The sequence below is a fragment of the Falco peregrinus genome, chromosome 2 (assembly GCF_023634155.1).
Source record: "Falco peregrinus isolate bFalPer1 chromosome 2, bFalPer1.pri, whole genome shotgun sequence".
NCBI classification, from domain to species: Eukaryota; Metazoa; Chordata; class Aves; order Falconiformes; family Falconidae; genus Falco; species Falco peregrinus.
In genome coordinates this window covers 26632879-26659359 of record NC_073722.1, presented here as the reverse complement: position 1 = coordinate 26659359, position 26481 = coordinate 26632879, and the positions used below count along the sequence as shown (strand labels likewise).

At 42.8% G+C, this 26481-nt stretch overlaps 1 protein-coding gene across 6 annotated transcripts; it reads left to right on the top strand.

Annotated features, from left to right (window-relative positions):
- The first annotated feature begins 416 nt into the window (after nt 1-416).
- On the top strand, nt 417-25001 carry RHOH (ras homolog family member H). Of its 6 annotated transcripts, XM_055796850.1 has the most exons (3): nt 417-501; nt 4852-5084; nt 21790-25001. In XM_055796850.1, exon 3 carries the CDS (start codon nt 22017-22019, stop codon nt 22590-22592), a length of 576 nt encoding a protein of 191 aa, XP_055652825.1. In that variant the 5' UTR covers nt 417-501; nt 4852-5084; nt 21790-22016; the 3' UTR covers nt 22593-25001. The 6 variants fall into 6 exon arrangements, with proteins under 6 accessions (XP_055652825.1, XP_027650899.1, XP_055652827.1 ...); XM_027795098.2 differs by lacking the exons at nt 417-501; nt 4852-5084 and adding an exon at nt 7119-7536; XM_055796852.1 differs by lacking the exons at nt 417-501; nt 4852-5084 and adding an exon at nt 8009-8706.
- The last annotated feature ends 1480 nt before the right edge of the window (nt 25002-26481 follow it).

The window sequence follows — 26481 nt, the reverse complement described above, 5'->3', positions numbered from 1 at the left end:
GGAGGACTTGCAGTTTTGATAGCTTCTTGGTGAACAAATGGAGCTTTTGGCATCCATTCCACGATGGACATGTAGGCAATCCCTGCCACTTCAGGGTTTGGAAAAGGCAGCCGTGTATCCCCAGTGCCACCAGAGGTCCCCACGGCCGGGGACCCTTCTGCTCTTAACCCAAGCTGCAGAAACAGAAAGGACTGAAGGGTAGCACAGGATAAAAGCCACCATCTTGCTTTCCTGCCTATTGTCCTAAGCTGTTTTGTGTCCTCTGTCATGGTGTTGGGTCTAAAACTAGATTTATGTACTCCTTGTGAGTAGGGAACGTTTTTTCATACGGTTCAGGAGATGTCTTACATGACTCTGGGAGTGCTGAAATAATAGTAAGAATACTAAATGCTGTTGCATTTCCTCTGTGTGATCAGGATGTGATATCTGCAAACTTCTTTGGGCAGTAGGACATCTGAGTGTGGCAGTGCTGCTATGATGATTGTTCTTTCTACAAGCTTGGTAAGCAACTGTATGGATCATTATTATTTTTGTGTTATCTTGAGGGTAACTCTCTGTAAGAAGGACGCACTTCCTTCTTACAGATCCATGGCTGGTTGTACACACTGGACAGGATTGCATCCTGCAATGGGAAGTCTCTGCCTGTGCCAGACGTTTAATCAATTTGGTTTGTAAATGGAATCCTGTCAAGTCGGGCTGTGGGAGCTCTGTGTAACAGTGTTTGCTCTATGTTGGCCAACTCTCAAGGCACTGCTTTGGATTCCCACCTCTAAGTCAGGGTAAAAGTAGTCTCTTTTGCTTATGTGTCCTTCTTGCCTTTCCAGATTATCCCCTTTCACTGTCTTGCAGTGCCATATAGGCAAGCCACAGGTGACTGGGAGCTTCAGCTTTCTGGCATTTTTCAAGATAGTCACGTAAAGCGGCTAACATGATATACTGCAGAGAGAACAGAATGTCTCTGGAGGGATGGTACGCCCTGGCTGACAGGGGGGGCTTCCACCAGAGACCCCTGGGGAGTGACTCAGGGCATCTATGTCAGGCTTCTGCTCTGAGGCTTCTTCTGGGGAAACATCTCCATGTTCATGCACTAGAAAGGAGAAACTGGCCGGTGAAGCAGGGAACCTGAGGCTGCATGGTTGTGACTATCCCCATCTCCTTCTTCAAAACAGGAGGAAGTGGGGAAAAGCGTATTTTCAAAATAGAAACAGCTGCTGCCTTCATTTTGTTGATTTTCCCATGAGGAACTCTGATGGCTTCTGGCTTTGCTGGGGCAGGAGGCCCAGTTTGTGCTGGCATTTCTTTCCCCGACGAGGCTGATGTACAGACGGCAGAAATAAGGAGGCTGTGCCTGGAGCGGGGCTGGGGCTGGAGCAGCCCCTGGGGAGAGGGCAGGGGGCAGCTCCTGGCCCTGCTCGCTGTGGGTGGGTGCCCAGGGAGGTTGGTGAGGTGCGTGCTGGGCACTGGTGTTGCTGGTGGTTCCCCGGGGCGCAGGAGCCCAGCTGCCCTGAGCTGTGGATTCCTGGGGTGCGGTGCTCAGGGGGCTGCTGGGGAAGCAGGGAAGGGGGACCCCCAGGCGGGCAGGTGGCGGGGCCTGGCCTGGGGCTGCATTGCGGTGGGGCTGGTGAGAAAAGCTGCTTCCTCCGCCACTTCCCTGCTGTGGCAGAGCTCGGGTCTCTGCCCTCCTAGGCAGAATGAAAGGAGGAACCTGCGTTTCCTCAGTGCTTCTGGCCTCCGTCAGCATTTCCTTGCCTGGGGAAGAGCAGCGCTGGGAGCACCTGGGCTGCCCTGACCCCTGGGCGAGGCTGGGGACGAGGGTGGGAGCTGACCTGGCCCTGAAGCCATGGAGCAGCCTCAGGTTATGTGCGATTTCACAAAGAAACCACTGGAGCCTCCTCCGTGGTTTCAGCAAAGGCACTGGGATTATTTTTGCATTAAATCCAGATGGGGGAAGGAAGTGTGGATGTCCGTGGGGAGAGAGAAAATTGCGAAAGTCAGACGATGTACAGAAGCAGATGTGCGCTTGCACGCTGTGAGTGTGGAAGTGTTTGCCGGCAGGAAAGGGCTGCCCCTCGGACCCCAGGGCTGCTAGTGGGGCCTGCCCTGCCTGCCGGCCCCTGCCCTCCCTGCTGGCCCTGCTGCCCCCTGCCCTCCCTGCCGGCTCCTGCCTGACTCCCCTCTGCCTGCCCTGCAGCCCTGGTCTCTGCCTCCCGGCCGCAGCCAGCCTGCCTGTGTGCTCTTGCCCTCTCCCTGCCAGCTCCAGGGCAGCACGGCCACCCTGGGCTCCTTGAGGCTGCGAACACCTCCCAAGAGCTCCGGCAAAAAAACCCAACAGTAGGCAAAGGCAGAGGAACTCTTGTTCCCTCAGTTGGGTGGGTGGGTGTTTTGGGAATTAATACCTGATTTTGGGGGAGAAAATTTAATTTCTTCTCAGCGGTGTGACTGCTTTTATGCTAGACTGTCTCAGAATGAGAGCTGGGGGAATTAAGTAACCTGCAGTGCAGTTCCTAAGTGTGCTTCCTTTCGAGAAAAGGGAAGTAAGTTTTCATATTGCCCTGGAGGAAAGCACTTCCCATACATTGTCCTGACCGACAGTGCTGCACTGGCGTCACGGGAGGAATTGCGCTAGGAAGTTAGCACACTGGTTTCTGCTTGTCAGATACCAAGAAAAAAGAAGTGTGTAAATGTTAGTTTTGTCACACAGCATACTTTGCGGACAACCTGATCTCTGTTCCAGAGAAATAGCTAATCAGTAACCCATACACAGCAGGAAAACACAAAAGCAGTGAGGAGTAGTTAAGACTGCAGAAGGCTGTGGTCTCAGAAAGTGAGGAAATCTCTGCCTGCCTCGTCTGCACAAGTGTATGGGTTTAATGTACGGAGCAGGGCTATATCAGTCTTGAGAAGAGGCTGGATAAACACAGATGCCCACACCCAAATGTTAGCACCAACCCCAAGTTTGGTCGTTGTTTGCACAACTCAGGGTTCTGTGTTTTGGGCCTGAGAGGTCCGTGCTGCTCAGGCGAGCCTAGGGCTGAGTCAGTCAGTGCTCTGTGCCCATCTCAGCACCCTTTGCACCCAGAGACTGGGTGGCCCAGGGCCAAACCCCCTGGGGCAGGGGTAGCTGGAGGACTGCTCTGTGGCCACCTGAAGCATAGGCAAGCATGTCACTGGAGGCAGCTCCATTTCCACATTACAGGGGGGACGGATCTGCTTTTGCAGGGTGGATGGACGTGCTCCTTGGTCAGCTCTACCTGCTAGGTATGCAAGCAGTGCCTGGGCTGTGGCTGCCCCTCTGCCTCCTAATGGCCCTGCCAGGTGCAGGATGGCAACCAGCAGAAAAGGTGGCTGGAGGTGGTACCTAGCTGTCGTGGAGCCCATGCTCACAGCAGTGGGGATCTGCAGCTGTGGCCCTGGCTCCCTGCCTGCAGCATATCACCAATCCCTCTGTGCCAGAGCTGTGTTGGCTCCTTTGGCATGTCTCAGGGAAGAGGCAAGCCTGGCGAAGGGGCTCAAGATAAGCCAAGTTGAGGGTTGAACCTTGTAACTCAGGAGGGAGGCAGGAGAATCTATGGGGAGGAGGTGACGTTTCAGGCATGCTCGTGCATTTAGGCTTCTCTGTCAGGCATGCTCCAGCCTCAGTATGCTGGAGGGCTTTGACTCACCCTCTGAGGACCTCTAGTTCTTCCCACACAATGTATCAGGAACCTGCATCATGCTAGGTTTTGGATTCTGTTTTATCATCAGATGCTTCTGTTTGTGCCACTGCAATACCAATACCAAGAGGTGTTTAACCACTGTGTCAGCTTGCTGAAGAACCATAGCCTAAATTCATCAAGGCAAAGTAATTAATAGTGTGAGAGTTCTACCAAAATCCATATAGGAACTGCTTCTTAAACTGTATTTTCATTTCCTCTTTCAGATTTAGTTCTTTGACAATGAGTAATGCTTCAGAAGTTGCTGTGCCTGGCCTGCTTTAGAGCCTTCAGCAATGCTCTCCACCATGCTGTGAGGATGCTTCCCTTTCTCTGAAGTATCTATGCCTGGGAAGGGAATGCTCTCGCCCCCAGGCTGAACCCTGGGCAATCTACCTCGTTTCCCCTGTATTGCCCAAGAACCCAAGGGAAAGCAAAGAGCCACATCCCAGTTTTCCTGACACACAGCTGGCATCCTGACCGTATAAATTTTTCCTGGTTCCTTTTGAAAATGTTAACAAAAAAAATATTAGTCTCTCTTTTAACAAAATAAGCATACTTCATGTGTTGTTTATACCTCTGGTGCAGTGCCTAGACGTAAGCAACAATTAGCTTTATTTTGTATAATATAATGATCATCTAGAACAGAAGACAGGCCTGTAGGGCTGAATGCAATGTGTATCAAGAGTGTCATGGTTTACTTCCTGAGCATTGCACATACCATACTATTTGACCAGAATCAGAGCAAATCTAAGAACAAAAGGAAATCAGGCAGGGGGGACAGCTTCCTTCCTTGATCTCATATCCCTTCCTAACATCAGCAGCCTGCTGATTTCTCCAAGTGAGGCAGAAATCAGTGGATTAAGAAACAAATGTGACCTTTCATTGTAAACCAGCCCATGTCTTTACATGACAAACCCTGGATAATATTATTTTTACATGATTGGTCATAAATCCTGAGTTACTTGGGGTTTAAGACTATTTTTTGCTGTCAATTTATTTTCAATGCAAAAATAATTTGCAACCCTCCACTCTACCCCATAAATATTTTCCACAACAAAGTGTTTGTTTCTGAAAGTCCCAGATAATGACTCATACTGAGCTTAAAAAAAAGGAGAAGCAATGAATTTTTTAATGTATTAACAATATTCTCTCACAGCCAGATGTTCCCCTTCATTGCACAGCATGAAGAGGTGAAAAGGAGCAGAAAAACTGCAGTAAGAAAGAAAAAAGCAACACCCAAGGATCAAGAGAAATGTGTCAGGCTGCAACATTACACCTAACTCTGGAATTGCCTATGTGTTGTACAGAAAGTTTGCAGCTGAAGGTGTCTTCATGGAGTTCCAGGTCACTATGAAGTGAAGTCATGAAGCATGTGCATTCCTAAGAAAGGTATCAAACTTTCATTCAAAAAACCCCAAAAGAATGGAAGAAACAAAAATAAATCTCATGTTCAACCATTTTTGGGAAGTTATTGGATCAAGATGCTCTAGGAAGCACAGAGGAGGGAAATGGATGTCAATCAAGACATGTTAGGACATGTTTCTTCTTCTACTGTCTTGGTTTTTTTGCTGAGTTCACTTGATTCAAAAGTTGTTTGTGAAGTATTTTATAGATGGATGCGCTCTTTATCCAAAATGCAAACTGCTTAGCCAGATGGCCTCACATCTGGATTAGTCTGCAGCACAAAACAGAAAAGGCTAGCTGCGTTTGTAAGCAGCTGCTATCTGTAGCAGACCTAAAACGGGTGATGGTTACTGAAGACTTTTATATCAACATAATTTGTGAACGGTATTTATTTCTCTACTTCTGACAAGCCACAGCATTCAGGTGGAAACATTTCAGAATGTTTGGGTGTCTGATTACCATAATCGCAATGGAAACTTATTGCCTGATTGCATGCACTGGTATTGGGAAACCCAAACCTGGTTAAAAACAGAATAGGCGTTTAATGTGAAAATTAAGTAACACAAGTTCTCACTTAAACTGATGATGCACTGAAGCCCCTTATCCAAAATCTTGTCTCAAACTGAAAGGTAAACCGAAGCTTTTAAGAAGATAGTATTCCAAAAATACCTTCTGTAAGCCACCCTTCCTTATCTTCATGCCTGTTGATAATTAACTGAATTAATTTCATTTCATAGGGAAAAGAAACAAATTGATTCCCCAGCCTAACTGTGCAGCGCTGTTCTTCAAGCATCGTATCAGAAGGTTTACAGTGGTTTACACAGGTTATATTTTTTCAGCAGCTATTTCTATTTTTTATGTTTGCCTTTCATCTAACATAAATTATCTTTTTGTGTCCTTTTTGCCTTATTTTGTTCTTTTTAAATCATTCTTGGAAGTGATGTGACTTTATCCTGGGATGGATTGTGCTGTCATAATGTTAATGTGGACAAATTCATTAGCTGTCTTTAGAGAGTTCCCATCATGCAAGGAACAAAAATGCATGGCTTTAGATCTGGATCAGGCAGCCCAGCCCTACAGCTTTGTGGCTAGAGGTGTTCTGAAATGGCTTCACCGAGCCTGAAATATTTTCTGAAGAGGACTTGGGTTCCATTTCTCTGCCTCTGGGGCCCCTTTCAAGGCTTCAGGGGAGCCCACTGCTCATGCCTCTGACTGAGGAACAGACATCCCGCTGAGCTGTTTATCAGGGCCCTTGGTGTTTGGCTCTGGGGCAGCTCTCCTGCTGTGCCAGGGCTCCTGGGCTGCTTCAGGAGTATGGGACAGGAATGTACTCCCTGCAGTCTGATTGCCTGATCATCAAAAGCGGACAATCTCTTGTGCTTACAGCTCCTGGGGTATAGACCATAGACCTGGGGTTTGAAATCCTGAAACTATCATCAGAGCTTTCCTTTCAGTGTTGTAGTAGGAAAGCTGGAAGTGATGAGAATCTGGCTAGCTCAAATTGTCTATACTGGGAAAGGTGGGAGTCTCCGTGCCTGTGGTCCCTTCTCTTGCTCAGCCTCCTTGTGCTGGCAGAAGAAGGGACGTGCATGCTAGTAAAATGATACAGGTCAATCCTAACTAAGCTACTGGGGAATCCTCAGTGAATTACAACAGATCCCTATAAACCAATGCTGAATCAGCCCAAAAGTCCCTGCCTTGGGTTTTGTACAAGATCAACTAAACGTGTATGCTCTCTTTTTTTTTAAAGGCAGGGCCATATTACAGCTTGTATAAAAATATCCCAAGTCTTGTTCATGCTACTGGAATGTGAATTACATGTAGCACTGCCAGGCCGTTGTCCATCTGCTCCTTTTCTAGCACATATAGGTGCTGCCGGGCTGCACTATGCCATTAGCCACTGCAGCAGAGAGGAGGTGGCTGTAAGAGCGGCAAACTGCAGAGGGAAAGCTTTCTGCAGCCTGCATGTTTTGCTCCCCTCCCCCATCTTCAAGGTTTTTACATTTGCTCTCATAGTCACCGAAGAGAGAGAGACATATGCACTCATACACCAGCCCACAACAAAACCCACACAGGCAGGGCTGAGGAGCGCTCACCAGGAAGCTGACTTACCCTAAACCACTCGGCTGTTCCTCGTCACACTATCTGGGTCTGCTGTTACTGCTGCCTCCGGGTGAGCTAGACCCAGTCGCCAGGACTCCTTTGGCCTGTTTGTGCAGTGGTCTCTGGTTACCTATTGAGTTGTGGGTTGGTTTTTCGTTTGGTTGGGTTTTTTTTTTTCTTCTCAATAATAAAATTGTTCTAATCTGCTAAAAAGAAGTCCATCTGAAAAAGCCAAGAACAGAGAACGCCACTTTTTTTCTTCCCCTATCTCGTCTAGAATAGTTGTCTTCCATAACGTTTATTTCCAACAGCCGCTTTCAGCTTCCTACATCTGGTGAGTTCTCTGCATTTTCTGTTTTTTCTAGAAGTCTTAACGTGAATTGATATTCTGAATCAAATTCAGTACCTTTAGTTTTAGTTTTATTAATAAATTTGGGAAATTGATTCACATAATCAATTTAACTTTTAATACCATCTGTTAAATACTGTGATATCCTGTTAAACACTGATTTAATCCTGCCCCAGGTTGTGTATCTCCTGGATTTTTATTTGTTCCAGAGCTTGTTTCCACTTCAGTATAAAAAGGCCGTGTATAAAAGTAGGAAGAGGGGTGTGATGGGCTGCACCACACCAGTATTTTCCACGTTAACTGATGTAAGAAAAAAGAGATAATATGGGAATTACTCTGAAGATGGCGGGTCTGATTCTGACCCCCTTTGCTGTCGTATAAACTATGAACCCAGGAAAGATAGGCATGTGTAAACCTGCAACACCTCAAAGGATGGCTTTCTTCCCCATTTGCGAAGTACATCATGGTTATGAGAAAACTGTTCTGCTTCATCTTAAATGTTCCCAAGCAAATTAAGTGAAGATTTTATTGTGAGACTTTGAGAAAGGTGAAATTTAGGTTGTTAGGATTGAAGTGAGATTCAAAGTATTTTTAATTTGCCAACATATCTGTCACGGGCTCTGGCTCCAGCAGCTGTCTGGCTCCACTAGGTCTACCAAACGTCTCTGCCACCTTCTGAGATGGAAGGGCTGTTTGCCATCTAAATGGGCATGGCTGTAATTCTTTGCTTTCATCTCACCCCCATGGCTTCTTCTCCGCTGCTTTCTGAGCCAACCATGGCATGCTCATGGTGTGGGAAACCCTCAGAGAGCAGTATGTGTTTGTGTGCATGTGTGCGTATCTGTGCACAACCATTTCTAGATTCTGCTTACCAAACCTGCATCTTACAATGCTCTAGTGGTGGTGGTATGGTCTTGTCACATTGCCAGACAGAGGCAGTTAATCTAAAAGGTGAATGAGGAGGAAACACATTCAGGCTGAAACCATCCCTCTGACATGGGTCCCTGCAAAAAATCTGAATGTGGCTTTAAGATTTTCTAACTTCTTTCAGCTGTGTTTCTGCCTATGGGTGGGGTGGGAGTGGGGCCTGGCATCTGGAGGAGGCCAGCTTTAACATGGGATTTATCCTGAAGAAAATACTTGCAGAGGAAAAAGGTAGGGTACGTGAAATTAGTTAGGTGTTACTGGGCACATCTGTCAGCGTTTTTTTGGTATCAGTACAGGCCTGTCTGCTGCTGCTGCTGTCAGAATAAGGTGGGATAGTGCATTGCATTGTACTGCTTTGTATTTCATATTTCCAAACCCCATTTACATCAGTGGGTGTTTACAAATGTTCCAGTAGAAAAAAACATACACGTATACTTACTCAACTTTAGAATGGGTTTTAGTCTCATTTTTCATAGACAGATCTGAAGATGTATCATGCAAGTCCAGAGAAAGTGGGTACAGACTCGATGTGAATGCCACGTTTGAGACTGGGGCAGTAACCGCAGGGTAGAAAAGCCCCATCTTTGGTTCCTACAAAGCTGAGGGAGCAGGCCTTGCTAGGGCATAATACCAAGCCTTATATTCACTAGATTAGGTACTGCAAACCAGGAAAAACGGTAGTTTTGTATGTATAGAGATTCTTGGTTTTATAAGTGATCTGTACTTACTAAGTTCCAGAGCAAAGAATTAAAATTTTAAAAATGGACTTGATTTTCATGTATAGCAAGACACAAATTCATAGTCCATTGGCAGTGCAAAGTGGCTGTAAATTGCTGTCATTTAATCCCATTTTAAGGGAATTTCACCATGCCAAAGCAGTGTGAGATGGTCTCATGGCAGAAGAGCATCAGGCCTCACATGATTGCCTATATCAGAGGACAGTCCCTGTATCAACACACAGCACAGTAAAACCATGAAGTTGGAGCTATACTTCCAGATAGCTACTAAAAATGCTTTTCCAGCTGGGTGACCAGCTTTCTCAAGGAAGTGTTTATATGTAGAAGTTTAACAGATTCTGGCTCAGCTGCTTCACTGTGAGTGTTAATTTGGGGATGAAAGCACACTCCCTGCTGCATTAACCCAGGAACTGAGAGACTGATGCTGAAGTCACATCAGCTGGTAACAGCTGGCAGTGCCAGTGATATCAGGGAGGCAATCTCTCATACAGTGAGGGACAAGCCATATAAATCCTTAAAGCTGTAAGTGGATGCTTTGCAGTATACCCAGAGCGCATAGAAAACGAGCAGAAATTGTGGTGGCGGTCTTGCAGGCTGTGCCTCTGGCCTGTCTTGCAGAGCAGTCAATCTACACTAGCAGAAGCTCCCGAGGAGCTTTTCTCGGTGACACTTTCTGATAACCAGTTGAGAGGACGTCCAGGCAGGGAGAAGAGCTTCTGCTGTTTCTCCTCTTACTTTTGCTGTGCAGCTCTAGATGCATAGCAATAGCTGGGTTGGGAGCTTTGAATGAAAAGGATTTTCAATGAAAAATACCTCCTCTCTCTAAAGGAAACACCCCCAGTTTTCTTTGTAAAATGTTGGTGCTGTGATTCTGTAGTTTTCATTAAGAAGCGGTTGAATGTTACTCCATGCAACATTCAAGTGATTAATTTGATTTGGCATTGACCATAACTTGAAAAATTGCAGGGTTTTTATAATGCTTTTGATTATGGAAAAGAAATAAAAGAAGTAACTGTGAAACTTGCCTTTTTCAAAGTCTTAATGTGACGTTTCAGGCATCACGCTACACGGCTTAACATAATTTCTGAATTAGATTCTCACTTTTTGGCCAGTGGCGTGTAGTTTTATTAAATCAGTTTTCAAATGTTTCCATGCTATAAGCACAGCTTACAGCTGAAAAATGTCTTGGGATAACCCCAGTGCAGTAATTAAGAAATAAAGTTGTCTGCAGCTGTCTCAAGCCCACTATTAAAGCATTATGGTTTTAAAATACTGGACAGGATCGCACAAATACACCAATGGGATGTAACAACAGAATTTGTAGGCTGTAACCTACCGTTAGCTCTTCTCCATAATACATTTCATATGCGCATAGCAGAATTTAGTTGTGCTTCAATTCTTATGTCAGTGAAGAACTGGAAAACCTTCCTAATCCACCAAAAGCGTCAGTCTACAGTAGAAGGGGAGCCAGCAAAACTTCTGTAATGCAGCAGTAAGCGTGAGTACTGGAAGTCATGGGTACAAAACCTTGATGTATTGGGTCTAAAATGAGCAGCTGCCAAAGTAGTAGGGAGCATCGGTCCCAGCAGTCACATTCTGCTGGAGGCTGTGATGGAGGATCGCCGTCACGGCTGGCACAGCAGCTGAAGGATAGCTGGGAACGCGGTCTGAACACTTACTGTGTGCATGTGTTCCTCGCAGAGCGAGTACAGGAGTATTTGCTTGTGCCTAGCCCCGCTTGTGGCTGTGCCTGGTGTTTGTTGCAGATTCTTTGATCTTTCCCACCCTGCACAATGGCTTGCTGCCGTGTCTCCGTCACAGTTCTTTTGCACAAGGAATCACATTTGGTTTTTGGTTACAGAAGCCAAAAAGTAGTGTGAATTCCTAAGGGATGAGGGTGGGTCTGAATTTGGCATGCTTTTCTTTACCTGAACCCGCTGGAAACCACATGAGGATTCTGCTATGGTTTGGGGGTTTCCCTAACAGGGGGCCATGGTCACCTATCGTACAGGAAAGACCCAGCATGTGCCGGAAAGCGAATGAATCACCTCTCCTGGCAGAAGCTGGCACGAAGGGCTGTGGTTACGTACTGTGCATGGTGCCACTTGTAACACACCAGTGTGAGTGTGGAATAACAATCTCAATAACTGACACTTGCCCCGTTTGAGGCTGTTGTACCATTTGGTGATACCTCTTTTCCTCATGAGTGACAGTGAGTTGCTTTTGCAGGTTATCCCGGTTTATGTCAAACTACAGATGAGACTGGCTCTCCTAATATAGAAGTGTGAGACCAAGACCCCTATGGAGTTAGGAGTCTGTTTTGGTTGTCTCCTGTGCATGTGGTCATTAGAGTATGAAACCTCTCATTTTTGCAAGAAAACCATTTCCTTTTGCTGATAGTCATGCCAGTGGACACAGAGTTTGCAGCTTGCCTTTTTTATTTTTTCATTAAATGACTGTCTTTAAAAATTGGTAAAGTCTTTAGAGTTGAAAGTTATTGAAGTAATGACATACTGAATTATCTATTAACTTCCTCTCATTATCTGTGTGCTTGCGTTTTTCTCATTAGAAAAATAATTATAAAACTTGTCTTTAAAATGCCGCGTGTGATTTCTTTTGTTTCCATCAGTTTAAATGCAGTTTTTTAAATTCATGTATATTTCAGTGGAGTTTTTATTCTGGATGAAAAGCTGTTGGGCAAAATATCTCCGAGTTTCAATCAAAAATAAAGCACGGGAAATGTTCTTGGAATGTTCAAACATAGCTCTCCTGAAATATCTCTCTTTTTGTATGTGTGATGATCTTAATGCAAAATATGTAAAAATCAAGAAAATCAAGGAAAACTTTCTATGCTTCCCACTAAAAAACCAGAAACTTTGCATTAAGATTTACCGTAGTGTGGGGATTTGCATGATCTTTAAACCACCTGAAAGCCAAATAGGTGTCAGCTTTAAGTATCTGAAATGGCTCTTCAAAATACCAAGCTGAAGAATGAGTGAGAAGGATTTATATATTACCTTTGGTGGTAAGGAGTAGAGGCTTTTCTCCTCTTAAGCTATTCCATATGAGCCAGTGCTGTCTGCAGTATTATATGTTTTATATAAAAATGACAAGAGATTAAGGTTATACCAGAATTGGAGAAAAGTAAAGGAAAACAGGTCCTGAAATACCTATTTTGCTCAGGCATATGGTTGGTGTAAGATAGAAGTCAATGCAAAATCTGAACCACCAGGTATAACTTGTGCTAATTCCAGAAAAAAACCCAGAAATCTTGACAGCACTTTCATTTGAAATGGAGCTTTAATCACAGCTGTGCAGAGGACATAGGCAATTTGATGTAGGCAAGTACGCATGCCCATTTATTATGTTTAATTTAATTTAATACAAGGAATTAAGGAATTCTAGGGAGGCTACATAGAGAGAAAAAATATTTTCCTACCTGTCTTGTAAATACATATTAACTCTTATTTTATCCTTGTGCCAGATACAGTGCATGAACTGAGTTGTGCGATAGATTGTGGAAGGCAACTCCTTTTCTAATTTTTAAAAAAAATCGAAAGGATAAAGACCTTAAATCAACAAATGCAGGAAAAACTATGGTAATCGTATGTTTTGTATCACACACTCTTCTTGCAAAGTGATTGAAATTATTTCCAAGTGAGCTCTCCAAATTTTTAACATTTTAATGTACGTTCATGCACACACAAAATGTAAGAATAAACTTAACTGATGGCAGTTTCTCTCTGGCTGAAATCTAGACTGTGATTTTAAACAGTCTAATGCCTACAGAGGCAAGAAAAAGCTTTTTATTGCTGGCAATTCTAAGGGGAAAAGCTAAAATTATCAGCCAGTTTCTCAGCATTATAAAACAACCAACCAAATTATTTGTTGTGCTACTTTACTAGCTTTGCTCAGTAATGCAAGGTTTAATATTCATCACAGCAAAACTGAACATGAAACAAGTGACATGAAACAAGTATGCATTCTTCCCAAATAAAAAAAAACAACAGTATTTTTTAGCAAGAAGTCACTACAATTACATGTGAATTGCTTGATCAACGAAAACATCATTATTTGCTGCACAAAACACCTATACATTCAACAAATTTTATTCTTATTGCAAAACATGCAAAAATAATCTTTTATCAAACACTGGCTCATTACATTCTAACCAATATTTTCCTCATCCGCCTTTTAACTCCCACTGAAATAAAACTTAAGTAAATATATAACTTAATGAACATGGAGAACCTCCTTCTCCTCCCCCTGAACTCAGGGGGAGAAGATCTGGGCTTGACAATCTCCTTATTTTGCGGTAGGCATTTTATAAAACCAGAGCAAAGTCAAACCTGAATATACCTCTGAAATAGGGATCTATGGAGGGCAGTGGAGAAATGGTAGAACAATTTTTTTAGCACAGAGAAGGGTGTTGTATCACCTGTATTCTTCATATATTAGCTTTTAGCTACACTTAATATTGATTACTTGGTAGTGTTTTAAGGGACCCAGTCAAGAAGATCAGGTACTGTGCAAACAAAGGAGGGGAGTGCAGTCCTACCCCAGGTTAGAGCCGAACCACGCAGAAGTCAGCCCTCTCCACTGGGGTGGGCTTGACACAGGCTCTGAAAGAGGAAGCCCTTTTGCCTGCAAATGCAAGTGCATACATGGAGTTGCTGGATTGTTAGTTTTAACATTTTACCATGTTATGCATCTGTGAGATTTAATCTAAATCCATGCATCTTCTTAATAATAAATCTTCATAACATATTGTAAAGATGCATCTAAAAAATTGAACAGCTGCATACACAGTAGAAATATAATTGTTTACAATGTGTGACTATGTAATTTATTTATATGTGTAAGACTTTGTTTATCAGTTATATACCTAGGTTATTGCAAATGCAGATTTAGCACAGCAGTCATTTCTGCTCATGTGTATGCAAATACACATCATACCCATAATGTAGAAATAAAGTAATTTAAAGACCATGGTAATTTTAATAATGCACCCATTCTTTGACACAAATTATATATGCAGGTTTTCAAATGATGGTAAGATATCTTGCCCTGAATATGTATCTGTTTTTTATAGCAATCTGTAGCAAAGTCTTTTGCAAATGGATGAATATATACATATACACACGTCTTTATATGTATCTAGACATACAAACACACATGCATGTACATATGGATGTCACATTTTTTGTACATTAATTTAAAGATTCATTATTGAAATAGTTGTTTTTAAATCTATGCTGATTTATTTTCAATAATTTTTTGTGTGTACATGCATATACACTTCTATGCATTCATTCTAGTAAATAATGCATCATTCTGCAAGAAATTACAAATGCTTATTTAAAACTAAAAAGTATTAGTTGTGTATGAAAGGGAAATTGATACTTCATGATGATTATACCTGTATCTGCAGATGGTTAAAAAAAAAGCCTAGACAAAAACAGAGAAAGGGCTAGGCTTCCTGGAACACAATCATTATTGAAGGCTGTAAATAAAAGAGTACTTTGCAATTTGTCAGCCAAAAAAACTCTGGGGAGGTTTTGAAGAGTTAAACCTGTAAAAAAAAAAATCCACAAAAATATGTTTTAAGTGCCTTTTTGGTTTGTCTCAAACTTCAAGAAAGGTGAACTGTGTTAAAAGAGGATGTGGCATCAAAAGTTTGAGGTGGTTTGGGGCCCAAGGCTGCAAACATTTCCACATGTGAATAATTCTACACACAGAGTAGTCTCATTGAAGTCAGTTACTTAAATATAATGCATTTTGTAATACCAGTCCTTCTGTTTGGCTACAGTGCAGTTAGACTTTGGTGGAAATTTGCTTTTTAATTGTGAGTCCATTCTGATAGGCAGAGCGACCTTGCATAGGTACATGTGATAGCACTATAGTCAGTGCGTAGCACTTCATCCATGTTCATCTGCAAGTGTATTTGTATCACCATCTGGACCCAAAAGCAGTTCTGTGTCAGTGATGAATATATATATATATATACGTATATATATATATGTGTGTGTGTGTGTATGGATGTGTGTACAAAACCAGAGACTACGAGGGAACGCAGACAGATGGTTGATGAACTTCTGTGCTTGAACATACACACGTGTGGCATTTGCACACCAGCTGCTCCATGTATGGTTGCATCTGTGGTGAGATTCAAGGAGAAATTCTTTTCTGTTTAAGAGCAGAGAAGAAAAATTACCACAGGGCAGGGTGGGAAATAAAGGTGACATACCCAGTATCTTGCAGAAGGGAAATGCTCTGTAAGCACAAGCTTTGGGCATGACATGCTGCTGACTTTGGAAGATACTGGATCAGACTGAGAACAGCACATGAGCTGTTGCTTTCCTACACTCGATTTACCCAAATTTTAATTTGGAGAGGATGCGACATTTATACTGAAAATGGGTCACTTTTGAAAATGACCCATAGTGCCGCGAATACCACATAGTCTGTAATTTACCACGTCATGCCATAAGCATGTGGAGAAAAATGGCTTCAGACTCATGGCCTGAATTTTGAAGCAGGTACTTAGCACTGCAAGATCTCATTGACTTCTATTGAATTTAGGATCAATGCATGACAGTCCTACAGACTTTTTGTTAGGTTTTGGAGCGGTTCTAATGATTTGTGTTCATGTTTAATTTGTAAGTAGCTGGATCAAGGTGTGATTAGTCACAGCTAAAGGGTTCTTGTAGCTAAATATTTCTTTTACCTAATCAGATGATTAAAATGAGAGTTAAATAGTTCTCAGTGACTGTAGTAAATTGAATAGATCTTTTGACATGCCATTATCCATTGCTTATATATATTCATTGTAGATACTATTACCAAAGTAATAAACTAGCAACTTTTTATTTAAGATATTGCATTATACTGCTTTATGTGTATGTGCAGTGCGTAAGCATGTGTAAATATGTATTTTCTTATACAGAAAGCTTTCATCCCTTTACTAGGACTTCACATCTCATTTCATCTTGTAAATAACATTGGTCTGTATTAGTTGTTACTTTATAGCAAGATTCCACAGTCTCAATATGAGGGAATTTCCTTTAAATCTGATGACTTGAGTTCCGTTGCTAATAATAAGGTTGGCAGGATGACTGAATATTTGATCATAAATCCTTTTCTTCAATTTCAGTTGTTAAAACTGCCAAAGAAGGAAACTAAGGTTTAAATTTTCTTGTCTTGATCCAGAAGTGATACTTTGCAAATGCTTCTATGAAAGTGGTTTTCCATTTTCTTTATACTTCATAAATTAGAAATTCAAAAAAATAATTTAGTTTTGTGGTTTTTTCAAAGCAAAGCACTGAAATTTTAAAACAAGAACAGGATTTCAGTTCTGTAAATAAGGGATTGAAAGACAAGTTTCTATGTTGTTATGTCTGCAGTTTTTTTAAATGCTGGAAGAAGATTGTCTTTGAGATGACAAGACATCCTGGCTTTGAAAATATGGGTTCATTAAGTGTTGTTTGCTTTTCTAATTTTAGGAAGCTATTGCAGGTATGATTGTTCTTAAGGATAAAATACCTTATAAAAGCATGCATCCAAACTTCTAGGCATCCTCTTAATTCTTGAAAATATAAAAACACGTTGAGAGATCATCTGGCAATTAATCCATCAGTATTGTAAATATACCAGACGGCTGAATCTGAAATAACCTGCCATCTTGCTCTTGGGCCAGAGGATAAAGATGTCCCCTGTGGTAGCATGCTTGGAAAGTGAATGAGTTGAATGCAGATTTTTTGGTGGAGCAGTTTGGGGAAAAGATGCAGCACCTGGCAGAGGTATGGGCTGTGAGCCAGTTCTCCTTCACGGCAGTGGTACCAGCACTGAATGCCCCTGCAGACTGAAACACTGACACTGTCTGAGGCAGTGGGAGGCTGTTTCCTAGACTGGCAAGACAGGGCCACTTGGTGCTGTAGATCAAAACCATCTTAAAATGAGTTTAAAAACCCGGAAGCAGCTAAGGCAAATATCAGAGCATCAGCTTAATGAACACGTGACAGGAAACTTCGCAGCGAGGGGCCATTTTCTTGCAGACCAGCTGCAGTCTCCAGATGGACTACGGCCGATGTATTTGTTTTCAGGAGCCCTGTGCTGTGGCAGCAAAGGCTCGTGCAGCAGTCCTGGAGGTTTGTGTCTGAATGGAGCAAGTACAACTCATCCACAGAGTTGAAAACAAGGTGGCATGGACTTGGCAACCTGGTGATCTAGCTGAGCATCCAGACTGGATCCACAATGGCCATGGTGTCTCCATGACAGAGGCCAGTTTTCTCCCTGCTGCATCTTCTGGGTGCTGCCCCTAACCAGGCAACAGCACCTCTGCCCCGTCTTGATTTCTTGTCGGTCTTCCTTCTCCTCCTCTTCCCTCTCCTTTTGTTCGCAGGAGTTGTTCCTAGGCCCTGTCTGTGCCCTGCAGTGCTGACTGCACCCACAGAGTTGAAGGTGTAAAGCTGCACACTGTTCCGGTCATTGGGTGTAGTTTCCATGTCTCCTTCCTCTCCCTGACAGCCTCTAAGAGATGCATGGAGAGTTTTTATGTGTCTGTGGTGCAGTTAGAAAGAGCAGCGATTACAATCAACACAACCAAGAAGAACTGCAGGCACTGTTTTGCAGACCCCACCTCTGCGTGAGGTGGGACTTACTGGTGTAATGTAGGCAGGCAAAGAAAATATATGCACTGCCCAGCAAGTGGAAGTCCCTCCAGTGGTTCTGAACTTTTTTTATTAGCATAAATATTCTTATTTCCTCTCAATGTCAGGTCTCTTCAAGAGCTAGTATACACAGTGCTCAAACTGAAAAATTAGCTTGCTCTTATCCTGATATCAACAGGAACTGCACTGAGATGTAATTGTGGTAGGGACCGGATAATGGCAATAATAGTTAGCATGTTAATTGCTTGAACGCTCTGAAGCACTTTGTGACTGCCTGATTTAAAAAGCCTGCATGGTTTGTTTACGTATGAGCTAATTCCTTTCAAATCCCATCTTAACTGAGGGTGCACTATCAATATCCGAGACAGGTTTTGAAATTAGACGTTCCTGAGTTTATTTTCCCCTATCGTAAGACACTGTTCATCCCCTGCAGATGTTTAGTCCTAGTGAGCCATGCTCACAGTGATCTTATAGTAGATGCCAAAGACATTCCTGGCATAAGTGAAAATCCTGTTTGGTTCAGTTGATAAACTTACCTCCTCTGATACAAGCAGTCCTGCTTCCCTTTGTTAGTAGAATTGTTTCAACAAATACTAGATTAGTTTTTCATGGGTTTCCTCCACATATTCATGGGAATCCTCCATCTGCAAAGAGTTTAGTGCTGCTGCATTCCTCCTCCCATCCCCTTGCATTACAGGCTGGTAACAGCGTCACATTCAGCCATGATCTAGTGTGAGGCATTTACTTGCATGAGATTGCTGAGGTGCAGGACAGGCAGTGCCCAGAGAGCGGCTGTTGTATGGCTTCTCATGAACAGAGGGAACAAGAAAATAAATGTTCCATTAGTTACACAGACAACGTGATACAGTTGAAAACGCAGCGCTCTATCTAATACTGTGCAAGAATTTTCTTTGAGGTTAATCCCAAAGTTTATTAAAGGTCACTATTCAGAATGATTGTATCAGAACTAGACATATAATCTTATACTTAATAAGGTTAGAGCTTTTATAATATTATTATTCAAATAAAATCTTCTATTGTTACCAGTGATTAAAACATAAACCAAAGTAGTGTAAAAGAAGATACAGGTTTATATCTGGAATTCCAGATCCAAAATGGACTTCATAAAGTTAGTGAAATTCGGAAAAGCAAATATTTTTTTGGAAAAAGAAACCACTGGCAGCTTGCACTGAACCATCTGTGATCAGAAGATTTTGTGTAGTCTTTTAATGAGCGTGCCATGCTGTACTGTCAGATCAAGATGATAGCATATAATAGGAGAGAAAGAAACCAAAGCTTTTGCAAATATTTACACAACTGGATGTATACTGAGGTGTAAAAGTGCCCAGTACTGGCCTGTCTTTTAAAGGACATTGTTTTCTATTGATGTTTAATCTAAATAATTTTACATTAATTGAGGTGAACTTGCATAATTATCTTAATACAATGATACAGCTCTTACCCTCAGGCTGCAGCAGGGACAGGTTATGTGCATAATTAAAAATACATCTTCAGTATTCACATATGTAGTCCCAGCTATATATGGAGGCACATGAACTCCACATGGCTGTGAACAAAAGTAAGATCAGGACCACTGACTGCAATCTACCCACAGGACCAGAATATGGACCTTGTTATATACCGTTAATTTTTATTCATTAATGAATTGTAGAACAACATAATTTGCTTTGAAAACAATTCTCCACTGTCATGGTGGAATATTTCAGCTTTTGTTATTGTGTGTGTGTTGGCTAGTCATATTCACTAGTCCTTAATTTCTTTTTCAGTCTTTAATGATTTATTTACTTTCTTTCAAGATAGCCAACATAATAAGACCTGGTGATCACCAAGCTGAGTACCATCTGTCTTTTTCTGTTCTGGCAAAAGTCATGCTTCGGACATCCTTACTTCCCCTCCATGTTCAAATATACATGAAATAGTGAGCCTGAAGGCATTAAGGACTATTTACACCAAAGAAATGTTTATTCTGAAAAGGAGACTTGATACTTGCTAACTTTCTCCTGGGAGCATGCAGGATTTGTCTGAATCATACACCACTGGTTTGTGGTGAATTGTGGTGTTTTCAAACTGTGCTGCTGACACAATTTTGAAGTAGAATACGCTGAAGGAAAGATGACGATGCATTTAAGTAATCGGACTGTGTATCCTGCATATACTTTTTGAATTTTTCATAGATGTATTTTGTAAATACCCTGTTTAATTCCCCTGAGAGCTTGTTTGGGGAACGGAGAAGGAGAGACCTACTGAATGTTTAAAAGCAAATTTCCAGTTGCTGCCACCAAATCTTAAATTAATGGAGCAGCTTGTTTCCCGGCAGCCAGGAATGCCACGAAGCGGCCTCAGCCTCCATCCCACTTCCTAGAAACGAGCTGAGATGGTGAGAGCACAGCCGCGCTGGCAGACCAGGAAGCACCATCTGTTGCAATGACTCCTCTAGATACCCGTAACTCAAGTACACACGAGGACTGCCCACAGGCTTGGTGCCACCTCTATAAAACAACAGGCTCTGGCCAAGCCGCTGACACATCTTCTTTCAGCTGGTGCATCGGGTGGGAGAGATGCAGGTGTGCCGGCAGCATGAGAGGAGGTAGGATGCTGCCTCACTGCAAAAGGAAAGCAGGGGAGTTGCCAGCAGCAGTTGTCAGTGCCTGTAGAATGTTCTCTTTAAGCTTGTATAGTGCTTTTCTCTTCCTTTGTTATTCCCTTTTGTGGAGTAAGCCAGAGCTGTGAGTGTACTAGAAATATGGGGGGTGGGGGTGTAGGGTGGTGAAACTGAAGAACATTATGGTAACATAGAATATATGCTTTTTGTGGCCATCACTTAATTCTGGGCAAATAACCTCAAGCTGTGACTTCTCTTTTCATATATGAAGGAGACAGAATTATATTATTTGTATAATATACACACAACATTTTGGAATCATGCTGTAATATGTCTCTTAGTTACTTTTATTGAGCAGAACTAATTTGCCTTCAGTTTTGCAGTTACTGATTTTCATAGCATCTTGTGTGTTGCCCTGTGCGAGCAGTGAATCTTGCACACAGCTAGTGGGGAAATGCTTTCAAAATAGGAAAATTTGACTGAATGCTGGCAAGAACTCAAAAGCAATTACATAGTCTGAAGAGGCACTCTCAGTTCAGTTTTACAACAGAGTAAATGTCAGGACAGCTGTGTCCCCTTCGAACAAAATTGTTTGGAGTAAGCACTGGTGGCATAGCTTTCTCTGGCTTGTGCTTCTTGCTTGTTGAAAGTGATTAATAAGAAAAAATTTGAACTTTTTTGTAGTTTTGCTGTGAAGCCTTCATTGCTTTTGAAAACTGTTAAGGTTCGTGTTGCTTGAGACTCACACTTAAAGTTTTTGCTTCCTCGTTGTCACAAGTGGTTCTGTGTTACTGTTCATTATAGGATTGCTGCAATAGTCTGGTTGGTTAGTGAATGGCTTTTTTTCTCTTGACTACCTCTAGACAGCATGTGTACATTTTCAAGGGAATTTGGACCGATTAGTTGAGAGGAATTCAGGATTCTGTCAGTCTTGGTGGAAGCTGGAGGCAGGAAATGTCTCACTGAAAACAGGTTAGTAGCAGTTATACCAAAGTTAAATTGATTTGATTAGGTTTTTAGACAATTAGAGGGAAAAAATAGTTGGCATCAGTGGAGAGTGACAGAGACAATAGGACTGTTAGCCCCTGTGGAGCAGCAAGAATGTTCTTTACGTGAATGGCTGTTGCACACGCAGCCGGCTGAGAGGGAGCGGTAAGGTTCAGCATCCTCGATGTGGGGTACTCCCCATGGCTGTCCAAAGACGTGTCTGGGCATCTTTATCTTGAAGAATTGTTTGTTCTCTGTGGGTTATAAATGTTACATTTTATTTTTACTCTTCTAGAAACATCATTTGACTCACTGAAGAATTAAAATCGACAGCACCACAGAGCCGTGTGGGAGAAAAGGGGATTTTAGACTCAAGCGGCACAATCAAGTCTTGAGAAGTAAAGAGATTTGAATGGTTTCTCACCAAATGGAAGTTATCTAGAAAGCCTCTGAGACCACTGCATCTCTCCATCTCACTCCTGCTGCACGGAGACGGTGCTCTTGGCCCTGGGCATTAACAAAATGCTGGATTCAATCAAGTGTGTGCTGGTGGGAGACTCTGCAGTGGGGAAAACATCTCTCTTGGTACGTTTCACTTCTGAGACTTTTCCAGATGACTACAGACCCACCGTGTATGAGAACACTGGCGTGGATGTCTTCATGGATGGTACACAGATTAGCCTAGGTCTTTGGGACACATCCGGCAGTGATGCCTTCAAAGGCATTCGCCCCCTCTCATACCAACAGGCAGATGTGGTATTAATGTGCTACTCGGTGGCAAACCACAATTCCTTTCTGAACCTGAGGAACAAATGGATCGGTGAGATCCGTAGCCATTTGCCCCGCATTCCTGTTTTGGTGGTGGGTACTCAGACTGACCAGCGTGACACAGGGCCCTACAGTTCCTCCTGCATCAGCCCGATAGATGGGAAGCGGCTTGCCCAGGACGTGCGAGCCAAAGGCTATTTGGAGTGCTCTGCCCTCAGCAACCGGGGCGTGCAGCAGGTGTTTGAGTACGCTGTGCGGACAGCAGTCAATCAAGCCAAGAGGCAGAACAGGCGGAAGCTCTTCTCCATTAACGAGTGCAAGATCTTTTGAGGACTATCAGCAGTGGCTTTGCCCATGCTCGTTCCTTCTGTCTTCGCACAAAGATGCTGTGGCAGAGAGAATGGGAGGTGACTCAAAGGAGGACTGCTGGCAGGAGCGCAGTCCAGGTACCCCTAGCGAGACAGGTGTGCTCTCTACCTGATCTGCTCCCCACGCACACACGTGGGCACTGTCTTGAAAAATGAAAGGTGCAAGTACATGCCCTGGTTCACAAGCCTGTGTTTGGACTTTGCTAACCTGGACTGGAGCAGGCCCAGCCTGGAGACATGCAGACGACGACTGTGCTGATTTTGTTGGTTTTCCTGTTGATGTTCTGTTTGTTGGTTTGTCTGCATTTATTTAATGACAAACTTCTGCCTGGATCAACCCCCAGCTCTTGACACATCTGTCTATGTGGAGGTTGTTTTTTTTTTTACTTTAAGAACTTAGTGTATAAAATCTGACCACTGTGTATTCTATTTAAAAGACTCTTGTATACATTGTTGCAAAATCCTGACAGTTTGTTTTCATATTTTGGAGGTTCTTCCTTTAGCTAACCACAGAAGCAGATTGTCCTATCCATATAATAAATGGCCTGCAGGCAAGCCTAGAACTTCTTACAGACGCTCAAGTCTCTGTGTAACAGTAATCAAATCCAGTATGTCCAGTATAGGATACTTAGTGACATTTGACAGCTGTAATGTGGCTTAGTGAGATTTAGTTGTGTTATCTTCATCTTGTTCCTCAGCAATGTGGTCAAAGATGGGACGAAGAGGAGGAACCTAACCTGATTCTTCCTAGAGCTCACCTGACTGTGACTCCAGAAGGGCTGTCTTGCAGTCAGGACTGGGTTAGACATATGGTTGGGGTGGCAGAGATGAATCTGTGCTGTCATCACCTCTGTTGCCCCTGCTGTAATTCTGGAGGCAAAAGATTTCAGTCTCTAAGGATGAAAGGTATTTTTTCATGAGCACTAAAATTCTTATGTATTTATGGTACACTTCTTTTTGAAACAGTGATGTTAATGAAACCAGTCACCTACTATAGAAAAAAATTAATTACATGGCAATGCTGAATGCGTGTATTTAGAATGGGTAAATAATTTTTTCCCCTCCCTGAGTTCGCATACTAAGTATAACTGCCTGGGTTGTATCAAAATAAGACAGAAACAAGCTTTTCATCCTGAGGAGCCTGGCAAGTCAAATCCTGATATACCTACTCGGGTCAACTTACCCTTCTGCACAGAAAGCCAGGCTAAGAAGGTGGAATCTCCAGATGTGTAAGAGAACTCTGCTAGAAGATGGAATGGGGTCAACATGCAATGCTGTACGTTCCTTGTGAGTTGTGGTGTTCCTCTCCCCTCAGGTTATCTGTCCCCTCTGCTCTGCACCATCTCTCAGATCTTGCAGGTCTGTCCCATCCCAAGGTTTCTGCTGCCATAGAAGTCCCTTGGAGGATTTCTTAGTACAGCAAGATTTTTCTTCTCCCTTTCCCTGTCATTCAGTTACGTAAGAACTGATCTTTGAGGGGCTAATAGCATGGTGCCATGAAAGATGGCATATAGCACAGTAGGATGATTCAGTCTCCACGGATCCTGAGAGAATCACTTGTGTCTGTTTTGACTGAGCCCCAGCTCATGTGTCTCAACAGGAATGGATGCAGTGGCTTATCTGATTCAAATGCAGGGTGGGACTTCAGGAGTTACCCTACTAAGCAAATAAGCTATAGCTCAGATCTTACCTACCTACAATTTGCCTCCGAAAAGGGTGCTCTTCTCCATACCCTGTGCTGCCTCTAAGCTTCTCTATAAAGAGAAATTCCAAATTAAGTCATTCCCCTCCTATGAATCCCAGAGATGATGCTCATCTGTGATGTAGGTGAGCAAGTATTTGCATTGCAGGCACCTTGAATAGCAGTGGTGCACAGGAGACTTGATGTTGTGATCATCCTGCCAGCTCCCAAGCTGGTGAATATTTACCACTCATCAACTTGATTGTAAGGGAGGCTTATGGTCATAAAAGCATACCAGTCTTGTGTGAGGTTTTCATATCAGTTTTACATCTTTACAAGTTTCTGCACCCGAGCACACAAGACAAGAGCTCCATCACTGCCCATCTTTCCTGTACTCTTCTCTTTCCTACTTCTTTTTCTCTTCAGGTGTTGATTGCAAAGCCTTTGCGCCCCCCAAACACTAAAACTGACATGTTTGTAGAAGAACCTGAACTGCATCATACTTAGGCAGAGTTACACAAGTGGCTAGGTGTTTGCAGTCCTCAGTTAAAAACCTTTTGCTTTTGGAAGAAATATGTTTCTGCATCTCAGCTGTTGCAATGCCTCTCCACTGAAAGTTTTGGGTATTGTAACCCTAATTTAAAAGTAGCAGTTGTTACTGTTTGAACATTAAAGATCACATGCAAAATGTCACGTTGTGAATCTTCAAATCTGTTACAATTGCAGACAACTGTGTTGCGGTCCCCATTCCACTAATGAATTTACTACCTGGTTTCAACTTCTTTTTAAGACAGATTTTTGCCAGTATGTTCTTATTAAATGGTCTTTTTTCTCTGTGGGTTAAGCTTTGTTTACAACAGTTCATGCTGCTGTTTTTATGTGTTGAAGAGCAGTGACTGTGCTCTGGTTTCTGCTGTGAGATGCCAGAATCAGAAACCAGAAGGCTCCAGAGAGCTGTTGCATCAGACAAAGCCAGACGAAGATGTGCTCCAGAATCGCGCTGCAACTGAAAACCCCATCTCCTCTGTATTTGCTTCACAAGGCTTGTTTCAGTGTATTATGAAATGAAGACTTCAAGGTTTGCAGGCAGTTCAGTGAAGCAGAGTGGGTAGGCTTTCCTGAGATGGCTGAGCTGACAATATGGGATGCACAGGGGATTTAGGGGTGGCGTGATATACTCTTGATTGTGCATCCTAGAGCCGGTGCAAGATGTGAGGCCACTGAAAGCTGGCTGATTTTTAAAATGAGATTGGAGAGAGGATAAAATAACAGGGGGATTTGGTTTGGTGCTGTGAAAAAATAAAACGGTTCCAAATTTCACAGCCTGGTTATTTCCAGACTGCCAAAGCTAAAAGGCACTTTTCACTGGGAACGAACTATGAAGCACATTATTTTAGTCTCTGTAATTATGCAGCTTTCCCTGAGCCGTAGAACTGATGTGCTCAAAAAGTGTGGCAATTCAAATGCAGAGAGTAAATCTGAACATATCAGAACTCAGCCAAATTTTTGGCCAAATGGCTTCTTGGGGTGTGACTTGCACACCTGCAGCCGTGCTGCCTGTGGCGTGAGCAGCGCGGGGCTGCTGGGGCTTCCCAGGAAACCCTACCAGGGTGGTTTTGCCAGTGTTGCTTGGGCAACAGGGTCACTGGGTACAGCTCGGTGGTAAAAAACTGGCTCTAATATTCAAAATACATTCAAATGACAGCTAGGCACACATGTTAAGTTTCAACTTCTTTTGCTGTGAAAAAAAGCAGGTTGGGGGAAACAGAAGACTTGCGGCAGGCAGGGCAGGCTGTTCAGTTGAGAAAAGAGACTGTGCCCAAATGCTCCCTTTCTGTCTTCTCAAATTGCCCCTTCAGTTTGTTACTCTGCTGCTAATTTTACTTTTACTTGCTATTAAGATAGGCTAAAAGTTTTTTTTTTAAAAAAAGACAGAAAATACTTTGAAAAACTTAAATGAAAATGAAAAATTTAAAATGAGAACACTGATAGAGCTGTTATTTTTGTCAGTCTGACTTCTCATTTTGACAGAAAAAGTAATTTTGGGTCACTAATTCTTTTACTGACTTCTGGAAGTTGGATAAAAAGTTGACTAGATATGCAATTGTGATTAAATTTGGAAACTATTCTTTCAGCAGAAAAAAGGATTTTTTTCCTTCAGTAATTTGCA

Excerpts from the sequence above, each read along its gene's own strand:
- RHOH (XM_055796850.1), top strand. The coding sequence starts at position 22,017 with ATGCTGGATTCAATCAAGTGTGTGCTGGTGGGAGACTCTGCAGTGGGG.